Below are 12021 nucleotides of genomic sequence, written 5' to 3'. Positions count from 1 at the left end.
AACCATTCCTTGTCCAGTAAATGGTGAATCTTTTGCACCAGCAGTCCATGGTAATTATATCTCAGTTGTTACTTTCATTCTTTTTTAGCAATTCATAAACACAATTTAGCATTTATTTGGTCTGTTTGTGTACCTTAAGGAGGTTGTGCAGTGTAATTAACTTAAATTCAGCATTCAAAAAAAATCTTACAATTTTTATATTTCAATAAAGATTCCTACCGAAGATCAACCATCTCCCTTGCCTCAGAATACAGAGAGTGATACAGATGATAAAGATGAAACCAACCTGAGTTCCTTACACTCCTCATCTATTCAGGTAATAATCAAATGTTGTTTAGTCCTAAACACTGAGATAATGGTAAATGTAAAAAAAACTGGCGGAAAAAAGTGGAGTAAAATAGGATGGTGAAATTTACGATTGACGAAGGCACCAGTTATCCTTATGTAGCTGGGGACAATCTACAAACAGCAAAGAGTCATGAATAGTAAGATTAAACGAGAACTTACCAGTTTGAAGTTTGATCTGTATTTTATGAGGAGGAACGTTGAGGGAATACGTGAAGAAGCCCGCCCACAGCGCATGCGTGTCATCCTTCAAAGCAGTGGTGTGAGGTCACAGATACCCAATATTGACCTAAAATAGCAAGATTACAAAGAGATACCAGCTCCAGATATGACCCAATGAGGGTGGGAGCGGAGGGCATGTATTCCCTCAACGTTCCTCCTCATAAAATACAGATCAAACTTCAAACTGGTAAGTTCTCGTTTAATCTTACTATTTTACTTCGGAGTCACGTGAGGGACTCCATGAAGATTTCAAAGCTCTGTGACCTCACGCCCTGGAAATCCGAGTCCATGCTTCACAACTGCCTTGGTAGTTTGGGAGAAATTGTTAATGATTTCAAAAACCAGAAACTTAATGCGAATTGTATAACGTAACAATAAATAATATTTATTAAATCAAATCATAACCCTTATTCCTCAGGGATAAATTATAACACGGAACTTAAAAGTTTCCCCGAAAACGACTCTATACCACTAAGTGGTTTATTATAGAATCTTTGAAATGTCCTCTCCGACGACCATCCTGCCGTCCTGAGGATTTGGTCCATGGAGACCTCAAGGCGTTTTGCTGCGGATGTAGCTGCCGCCCTAGTGGAGTGAGATTTAAAAATATTAGTGTCCACTCCTGCCTTATTTAAACCATATTTAATCCATCTAGAAATAGTCTGAGTAGACACCCTTTTATAAGGTTTCCTATAGCTGATTAACAGCCCCATTTCTTTGCCTCTGACGGCCTTAGTCCGTTCAATATACAATAAAATATGTGTCATTACACAGAGACGTTCGTCCTGAGGGTAAGCCAGAAATTCAAGGACTTGTCCTGCTGATCCTGGTCTGTTCTGTTTAACCAACTCCTGTATAACAAAGACCAACCGTCCTGCCATCTTAGAGAAACTATCCAGTCTCAACTTTTGCAGTGACTGGACCCTCTGTGCTGTAACCAACGCCATCAGCATAACCATTTTCCGAGTTAACATGTCCAGCGTCAATGCTGTGGCCGGCGACCAAGTTCTAAGCAAGTTGAGGACCACTCCTGCATCCCAGATCTGGGTATACCTAGGTTTAGGAGGTCTGGTGTTAAAGATTCCTCTCAACAATTTTATTACCAGCGGATGAGACCCCACTGACAGGTGATCTGATCCTTGCCACAAAAAGGTAGATAAAGCACTTCTCGCACTATTAATAGTGCTATAACCAAGTCCTTCGTAGTGCAGACTGGTGAGGAACTCTAGCACTGCCGGCACATTCTTATCCCTGTGGTCCAGATGATTATAACAACAGTAATTAATCCATTTTTTAATGTGACATAAGTATTGTTTTTGTGTTGACTTTCTTTGGGCTGCAGTAATCATATCCACCGTTCTACTGGATAGCCCCCCATGTCTCGTAGAGGTTCCTTCAAAGTCTACAAGCCAACAAATTAATATTTTTATAACACGGATGGCTATCGTGGGTTACTGGATGCACCAGCAACTTATTACTATGTTTCAAGTGCATACATGGTTCCAAAACCATATCCTGTATCACCGAGAACCATGGTTGAGTAGGCCAATCAGGTACTATGAGAATCCCAGATGCCGAATCCTGTTGAATTTTCCTTAGTACCCGATTGATGAGGCAGAAAGGAGGAAATGCATATATGAACCATTTCCCCCAGTGCAGAGAAAAAGCGTCTGTAGCTTCTGCCCCAGGATCTGGTTCCCATGATACATACCTTGATAACTGGTGATTTAACCTGGATGCAAAACGATCAATATCCGGTCTTCCATACTTTTCTATGATTACCCCGAAGACCTTTTTATTCAACATCCATTCTGTATTTTCATTAAATTTACGTGACCTGGCGTCCGCCACTGAATTTAGTACCCCTGGCAGGTACGTAGCCGATAACGAAATATCCCTTTGGATACACCATTGCCAAATTAAATTAGCCAACTTGTCACAAGATATTGATATATTTCCACCCATATGATTTATATATGCCACCACCGTGGTATTGTCTATCTGCAACCTAACATGCTGCTGGCTCATTCCTGAGCAAAAAGACTTTAGCCCATGAAATGCACTCAGCATTTCCAAATAATTTATACCCGTGGTGTTTAGTAGGTTAGCTTCTTGAATATTCCATCTCCCTCCACAGCTCGAGATGGTATCCGTAGCACCCCAACCAATTGCACTGGCATCTGTTTGTAATACCATAGACGGGTTATCAATAACTATTGGTTTGGAGCCATACTTAACATTGTGTTCCCACCATTGTAGTTCTTTTATAGCGTCAATTGTTAGCTCCATTGGCCTATCAAAATGGCCTCTATTCTGCTCTAATTTTGTCTCTCTGTAAGTTTTGGTAATGTAATGGTCCAAATTGTATGGCAGGAAAAGCAGCCACAATTTTCCCAATCATTCTGGCTACCCGTCTAATGGATGGCTTAACATTATTAATAAGCTCTAAACAATCACTTTGTATCTCTGTGGCTTTCCCTAGAGGTAAAGTCACTAGCATATCAATTGAGTTAATGGTGAACCCCAGGTAATCCATATTAGTTGATGGTGTTAAATTGGACTTAATTGGATGGATAATAAACCCCAGGTGCTGAAACAATTGCTTGGTGGCCTCCACTGCCTGACATGCCAATTCATAAGTTTTCCCCACTATAAGGATGTCATCCAAATATGCCATTACTCTATGATTTTGTTGTCGCAGCAGTGCCAAGGCTGGTTTTAGAAGTTTTGTAAACAACCTGGGCGCTGACGTAAGTCCATTTGGCAAAGCCTTATACTGCCAAAGCTGTCCCATCCAATTACATTTCAAAAATCTCCTGTGTCTATATCTAATGGGTATTGTATAGTAAGCATCCTTAAGGTCAATACTTGCCATAAAATAGCCTTTAGACACTAAGTCTATAGCAGTGCTAAACGTATCCATTTTAAAATGAACATATTGCACAAAATTATTAAGTGTTGACAAATCAATAATAACTCGACAACCTCCATCTTTCTTATTCCTAATAAATATGTTGGATACAAACTCCTGTTTTTCAGGTTTGGTTTGTTCAATGACTCCTTGATTAAATAATCTTTTTATTTCTATGTGAGCTTTTGCTTGTTCTAATTTAGTAAGTATATATTTCCTGTCCGGTGTATGCTGTACTGGAGGGTTATGTTCATGGATAAACTCTATGAGATATCCCTTAATACTGCTAAGGATAAATCTGTCCTTAGTTATACTGCACCATGCTTGCAAATGAAATTGCAATACCCCTCCAACCTCCGTGCTCCCTACAACTTTCGGAGCCGCAGATTCACCTACCTCCATGGTTATCGGTGATAATTTATTTATTTTCTTGTTTTGGTGCGCTGATGTGGAGGCCCTTGATGTTGGGTATACGATGGCTGCTGATGTACTGGCTTCCGCATTTTCCACTGCGGACGTCCCGGGCCAAACCCTAAAAAAGGACGCTGTTGCCTCTGTGGGCTCCTCTCTTTCCAATTCCTGGTGGTATTAAATTGGCCACCCTTTCTAGGACGCCCATAGGGTTGATACCTTCTACCTAGGTACCCCTTCGCTGCCCTTATCAGCCCCAAAGTCCTGGCCTCCTCATCCAACTCTTTGACCTGCTTAGACAAGTCTCCACCAAATAGAAGCGTTTGAGGTTTAATATCCCTCTCCTTGCACAAGACCGCGAATTTAGGGTCAAGTACCGGCTGAATAGCTCCCTTCCTTAAGTTATTCAATTCAAACTGCACATTACACAGTAATGCTAATGCATCCTTTTGGTCGCTATTCATTTCCACATTCTCAAAGGAACGGGCCAGAGCTGTGAGCCCCGCTGTGAGACTCTTGAGGGCGTTTTGGACCTTAAGATCCTGATTTCTGATACCGCCCCCCACATGCTTCCAAATACACTTGTTAACACTGGCTACATGCAGCGCATTACAATTCCTAGGTGGTAAATGCCTTGCCAATACTTCAGCCATCGTATTAGCCTGCAACTGGTGTGTGGACATGTATTCGATACTTGCAGCCATCCTTTCCTCGAGGTCCTTGCCGGTCTGCTGCTGCTGAAAATACTGTCCCACCATATCCAGTAAGTTATGCTCCCTCCCTTCAATGGGAGAAGCCGAATCCACCTCTTGCTCCGATTGTGAGCTCATCAGACTTTCAATATCCCCCTCAGAGGAGTCTGAGATATCGTGCAGCCCTTTAAGGGAACCTGCTGTGGGGCTTACATAGTGCCCACTGTGGCTATCCTCCCTCTCACGGAGCCTGCCACTCAGGACAATTTCGTCCAGCAGCCGCTCCAGCCGACTTTCGCGCTCTCGGGCGCTGGTCGATCGCGGGTGCTTCCCGGGCCGCTCCAACCGACTTCCGTGCACTCGGGCACTAGTCGCTCGCGGTACCCGTTGCCGGTCCCCATGCCTCCCTGCACTGGTCGCTCCCGGCCGCTCCATATTATCCTGCCGCCCTTCCCGACCCCGGTACTCACGAGCACCTGTCGCCGGCGGCTGGACATCCATCCACCGATAGCGGCTTTCCAGCTCCGTAGGGCTGGCCGCTCCTGGCTGCTCCATATCCCGCAGCTGCTCCTCAGTTCCCCTGAACTGGTAAGGACTGTCTCCACCACCCGAATTAAGGTGATGGGACTTACGTTTTGCCTTCCCGCCCGGTCGAGAAATCGATTTAGCCGGCGCGGGGCTCAAGTCGGGCATCACAGGTTCCTCCATGGATAACACCTGTGGCAACGGCTGCTGCTGCTGCAGGTCCCCGGCTCCTTCCCGACTCATTTGCTGCTTCCTCACCGACTTTCTTGTAGGCACTCTGTCCATTCCTAAAACAAGTTAGAAATGCAGAGTCACTTACCTGCCGTTCGTCGGCTTTTATTCTCCCATTCACGGGGACGTCCTCCCCAGGTGCGACTCGTTCATGCGTTGTTTGCGATATGACACGCATGCGCTGTGGGCGGACTTCTTCATGGAGTCCCTCACGTGACTCCGAAGTAAAATTACCTGGATAGCAAGCAAAACAATGTTTTTCACTATCTCAGTACATGTGCCAATAATAAACCAATATCAATTAATTTTTTTCATTCTTGTTCATACACTAAATCTTTTGCAGCCTCTTTGGGCCCTTCTCATAAATTGGCAATCCACCAGCAAACGTGGCTACAGTGTATTCAATTCTTCATGCCCAAGCATTGATCCACTAATTGCAAATTGCCAATTCCAAATGACCTATTTATCTCACCTCTTTTTTATGGTAGTTCAATAAATTATTCCCAACCCCCAAAATGCACTTGTATAATGACTTTAATGTGGCACTTTATAGAAATGCTGAATAATCTGTCATCAACTGGTTTCTCTTTATCCATTCTATTATATGTTTGTTCCTTTTTATATTGCTCTGCTTGAATGTTGACCTGCATCACAATTTTTCAAATGTCCTCCTTAATTAATGGATTCCGTCACTTTCCCAATGACAGATATTAGGCTCGCTGGACAAACGTTTCCTGCTTTTCTTTCTCTCTCATTCCTTGAAATAGCAGTGTTTGAGGTTTTCCAATCCTCAGCCTTCACTAGATCCTGTATATTTTCGTGGATCATTAAAGGGCCTGTCCCACTTACAATTGCGTGCGTTTGGCGCGACCAACAGAGTCCCGCGGGATGTCATTTACATCATGCTTACCAATCAGCTGGGCAGGAGGCGGGCCGACTGAATTTGGGCGTCGCACGACATCGGGCGGTGATGTCATCACGCAAAGCTAGGCGTACGCTGTCAAGACGCTGCATATTCTGTCAACACGCTGCTTACGACGTCATGACGCTGCGTACGACCGCTATTGCCGCGTGAAGATTTCGGCCACTGCAAGAATTTTGGAGCCCCGCGCAATATCGGGACCAGCCTCGCACAACTCCATGCTTCTAAGTGGGACCGGTCCCACGTGGCCCTACGGTGCCCGTACGCCTCAAGCGACCACGCGGTCGTGTAATTTATGAGCCAAGGTCGCGTAAGTGGGACAGGCCCTTAAGTCAAACTGAGTTTATTGTCATGTACATAAGTACATTGAGGTAAAGGTACAATGAAGACCGTGCTTACAGCAGCATCACAGGCACATGTGCTCAGACAATATTAATAAAATGGAAATTGCACAGAATTTGTAAAAGCTCTACAAGTCAGCGAAAAGAAAGGCTGTGCAAAAAAAAAAACATGTTAATGCCAAACGCAACTAAAAAGCAAGTCCATGGTAGTGCAAGAGATGATCCATAGTGTTCATTTGTCAAAGTAGGATTAAGGTTGTGCAGGTTTAAGAACCTGATGGTTGCCAGAAAGTAGCTGTTCCTGAACCTGGTAATTACACCCATTGCAGCTTCTATCTCCATGGCAACTAGCTTTAAGAATTGCAAATGCACCATCAGGTTGAGGGGAACTTGCCAACTTTATCCCAATTATCCCAATCTGTAAAGGTTAGTGGGAAGGTGGAGGGTTGGGAAGCTTTTAAAAACCAACAGAAGGTAACTAGCAATTTTGTGAGCAATTTTGGACACCATATCTGAGGAAGGATATGGAGGGTGGCCAGAGGAGGTTTACAAGATTGATCCCAGGAATAAGTAGATTAACCTACAATGAGCGTTTGTCAGCACTGGGCCTGTACTCGCTGGAGTTTAGAAGAATGATGGAGGATCTCATTGAAACATAGAGAATAGTGAAAGGCGTGGATAGAGTGGCTGTGGAGAGGATGTTTCCACTAATGGGAAGTCTAGGACTGGAGGTCATAACCTCAGAATTAAAGGACGTTCTTTTTGGAAGGAGATGTGAAGAAATGTCTTTAGTCAGAGGATGGTGAGATGATGGAATTATTTGCCACAGAAGGCTGTGGAGGCCGTCAGTGGATATATTTAAGGCAGAGATAGATAGATTCCTGATTAGTACGGGTGTCAGAGGTTATGGGGAGAAGGCAGGAGAATTGGGGTTAGGAGGGAGAGATAGATCAGCCAGATCGAATGGCGGAGTAGACTTGATGGGCCGAATGGCCTAATTCTACTCCTATCCATTATATCTTATGACCTTATAACTGAAGAGGCAATATTGGGAGAAAAGATGAACTATGAAGGTAAGCTAGCCAATAATATAAAAGAGGATAACAAAAGTTTCTTCAGATATACAAAGTGAAAGAAAGAGGCAAGAGTGTACATTGGTCCCCACTGGAAAATGATACTGGAGAAGTGATAATGGGGAATAAAGAAATGGCAGATGAATTGAACAAGTTTTTTGCATCAGTCTGCACAGCGGAAGATATCAGCCACATGCCTGAAATTCAAGAGCGTCAGGGGGCACAAGATAGTGTAGTGGCTATTACTAACAAGAAGGTGCTTGGAAAACTGAAACGTCTGAATGAATGAATAAATGATTGAATAAGTTTATTGGCCGTTTGTACACATGAAAGGAATTTGCCTTAAAGGTGGATATGTCACCTGGACGAGATGGATTACACCCCAGGGTTCTGAAAGAGGTGGCATTAGTGATTATGGAGGCATTAATGGTGATCGTTCAAGAATCACTTGATTCAGGAGTGGTTCTAGATTGGAAAATTTCAAATGTTACTACGCTGTTCAAGAAGGGAGAAAAGCAAAGAGGGGGAAACTATCGGCTGATTATGTGTACGAAGACACTGCAGAGGCTGGATTAAACCGAAGATAGACGACACATAATCCTGTGACATTGTCACCACCTCCAACAAGATCTCACCACTAGTCACATCTTCCCATCTCCACCCCTTTCCGCTTTCCACTTCCGCAGAGACTGTTCCCTCCACAACTTCCTGGTTAACTCGTCACTTCCCACCCAAACCACTCCCTCCCCAGGTACCATCCCTTGCAACGACAAAAAATGCAACACCTATCTCTACACTTCTTTCCGCAACTCTGTTCAGGGACCCCAACGGTCCTTTCAGATTAGGTAGATGTTGACTTGCACCTCCTCCAACCTCATCTACTGTATCCGTTCAAGGTGTGGACTTTTATACATTGGCGAGACAAAACGTAAACTGTGTGATCGTTTCATTGAACACCTTCGCTCAGTCTGCCTGGACTGACCTGATCTCCAAGTTGCCAAATACTTTAATTCCCCTTAATATTCCCACACTGACCTCCTCCATTGTCAGTGTGCGGCCAAATGCAAATTGGAGGAACAGCATCTCATATTTCACTTGGGTAGCTTACAACAATCAATTAATATTAATTTCTATAACTTCAGGTAACTCTTGCATCCCCACTCAGACACGTCTCAGACACCGTTTTCGGTGTAGGGCATCCCTGGCAGGGAGCGGGGCACCGATGATGTACTGCGCGGTTTTCACCACCCGTTGTAGTGCCTTCCTGTCCGCTATGGTGCAACTGCTGTACCATACCGTGAAGCAGGTGGTCAGGATGCTTTCGATGGTACAGCGGTAAAAGTTGGTCAGGATCTGGGGGGGACAGGTGAGCTTTCTTGAGTCTCCTCAGGAAGTAAAGGCGCTGCTGCGCCTTTTTGATCAGCTTGGAGGTGTTGAGGGACCAGGACAGATCCTCCCAGATGTGTACCCCGAGGAATTTGTAGTTGGAGACGCACTCCACCTCAGTCCTGTTTATATGGATGGGGGTATGTCTGCCCCCTCTGATCTTCCTGAAATCGACAATAATTTCCTTCGTCTTCTTGGAGTTGAGGACGAGGTTATTGTTGGCACACCAGGTTGTCAGGTGCTGGACCTCATCGCTGTAGGCTGACTCGTCGTTGTCACTGATCAGTCCTACCACCGTGGTGTCGTCGGCAAATTTAATGATGGCGTTGGATCCATTCTTAGGGATGCAGTCATGGGTGAAGAGGGAGTAGAGGAGAGGGCTGAGCACACAGCCCTGTGGCACGCCGGTGTTCAGTGTTATAGTGGAGGAGGTGAGGTTGTTGACCCTAACAGACTGTGGTCTGTTGGTGAGGAAATCCAGTGTCCAGTTGCAGAGGGAGGTGGAGATGCCAAGTCCGCTGAGTTTGGTGATCAAGCTGGCGGGAATGACAGTGTTAAAGGCAGAGCTGAAATCAATGAACAGCAGCCTGATGTAGCAGTTGTTGTTGGCCAGGTGGGTCAGGGCAGAGTGTAGGGCCGCAGATATGGCGTCCTCTGTAGACCTGTTGGTCCGGTAGGCAAACTGATGGGGGTCCAGTCTGGTGGGGAGGCTAGCTTTGAGGTGAGCCAAGATCAGCCGCTCAAAGCACTTTGCAATGACAGGGGTGAGTGCCACTGGGCGGAAATCATTGAGACTCCCTGTAGCTGATTGTTTGGGCACTGGCACGATGGTTGATGTCTTGAGGCAAGTGGGGACAACACCCTGGGCCAGTGACAGATTGAAAAATGTCAGTGAAGACTAGGGATAGTTGTTCAGCACATGCCCTGAGCACCCGCCCGGGGATGCCATCGGGGCCGGCAGCTTTGTGCTCATTCACCTTACTCAGTGCATCTTGTACAGCAGAGGTGGAGAGACTGAGGGGTTGTTCATTCGGGGGTGGAGCAACTTTGGTGGCTGGAGTTTTGTTGTCCCGGTCAAAGCGAGCATAGAAATGGTTTAGCTCGTCAGGAAGGGAGGCGTTGTCTGGAGGGGGGGGGGGTGTTAACTTTCTGGTAATCGGCAATGGATTTGATTCCTTGCCACATGCGCCTGGGGTCGGAGTTGTTTTGGAAATGCTCCTCAATCTGCCGTTTGTGATTGAGTTTAGGATTCCTAATTCCCTTCTTCAGATTGGCCCTGGATGAGCTGTATCCCTCAGCATTGCCAGATCTGAAAGCGGCATCGCGAGCCTTCAGTAGGAGTCTGACCTCCCTGCTCATCCACGGCTTCTGGTTAGGGAAGGTCTTTATCTCTTTGTGGGTAGTGATGTTATCAATGCAGAATTTTATATAGTCCAAAACTGTTGAGGTGTATGAGTTGATGTCCACTTGGGAGTTGAAGGTGGACTGGGTAGCAAACAAACTCCAGTCTGTCTGCTGAAACTGCTCCTGTAAAACAGAGACAGCCCCCTCAGGCCAAACCTTCACTGTCCTCACGGTAGGTTTCACCCGTCTGATCAGAGGTGTGTATTTGGGGAGCAGGAACAGAGAGAGGTGGTCAGACTGACCAAGGTGGGGGAGGGGGAGGGCTTTGTAGGCTTCAGTAATGTTGGTATATACTAAGTCCAGAATACTGTTTCCTCTGGTTGGGCAGGAAACATGCTGATGGAACCTGGGGAGTACAGTTTTAAGGTCGGAGTGGTTGAAATCACCCGCAACAATAAATGCCCCCTCTGGGTGAGCAGTTAGTTGTTTGCTGATAGCAGCTTGCAGCTCTTCCATTGCTAGCCTGGCATTAGCGTCCTGGGGTACATAGACTGCAGTGATAACAGTCGATGTGAATTCTCTGGGCAGATAGAAGGTGCGGAAAGCACTACCTCGTTCTAGTCGACTCCTTTCCTTTCCTTTGTGTCATCCGCAAACTTGCTAGTGTTGCTCTTAATTCCCTCTTTCAAATAATTAATATATATGGTAAACAGTTGCGGCTCCAACACCGAGCCTTGCGGCACTCCACTCACTATTGCCTGCCATTCTGAAAAGGACCCGTTCACTCCTTTGCTTCCTGTCTGCCAACCAATTTTCTATCCATGTCAACACCCCACCCCCAATACCATGTGCTCTAATTTTAGTCACCAGTATCCCATGCAGGACCTTATCTCTAGTAACTTTCCAACTACGGATGTTAAGCTCACCAGCCTATAGTTCCCAGCATTTTCCCTGCAGCCCTACTTGAAAAGAGGCACACCATTTGCCACCCTCCAGTATTCCAGCACCTCTGCTGTATTTAAGGACAACTCATAAATTTCAACCAGGGCTCCCACTATTTCCTCTCTAGTTTGTACCTTCAGTACTTCATCAACGGTAACACTGACTACTCACAAGACACTTCCATTGACTGTCCCAAGTTCCTCCATCCTACTGCCTTTCTCCTCGGTAACTACAAAGGAGAAATACTCATTGAGGACCTTGCTCATCTCCTGTGGCTCCACACAGAAATTACCACTTTGATTCTTGAGGTTCCACTCTCTCTCTAGTTATGTATCTAGTTAACTTAAAGAAAGGTAACTTTGAGGGTATGAGACGTGAATTGGCCAAGATAGACTGGCGAGTGATTCTTAATGGGTTGACGGCGGATATGCAATGGAAGGCATTTAAAGACTGCATGGATGAACTACAACAATTGTACATCCCAGTTTGTCAAAAAAATAAATCAGGAAAGGTAGTGCATCCGTGGATAACAAGGGAAATCAGGGATAGTGTCAAAACAAAAGATGAAGCATACAAATTAGCCAGAAAAAGCAGCCTACCAGAGGACTGGGAGAAATTCAGAGACCAGCAGAGGAGGACAAAGGGCTTAATTAGGAAAGGGAAAATAAATTATGAA

The 12021-nt window shown here is 45.4% G+C and overlaps 1 protein-coding gene across 1 annotated transcript in view; it reads left to right on the top strand.

The window, feature by feature from the left end:
- The window catches only part of LOC129699142 (uncharacterized), a 285806-nt gene that overhangs the window by 20462 nt on the left and 253323 nt on the right, over nt 1-12021 (top strand). Inside the window, exon 4 of the mRNA XM_055638811.1 lies at nt 212-316. Within this exon, the coding sequence (XP_055494786.1) occupies nt 212-316 (105 nt within the window). The remainder of the gene's footprint in view (nt 1-211; nt 317-12021) is intronic.

This window comes from Leucoraja erinacea, chromosome 7 (genome assembly GCF_028641065.1).
Source record: "Leucoraja erinacea ecotype New England chromosome 7, Leri_hhj_1, whole genome shotgun sequence".
In the NCBI taxonomy this organism is placed as follows: Eukaryota; Metazoa; Chordata; class Chondrichthyes; order Rajiformes; family Rajidae; genus Leucoraja; species Leucoraja erinaceus.
The sequence above is the reverse complement of the archived record's forward strand: the minus strand, read 5'-3'. Positions and strand labels throughout refer to the sequence as shown.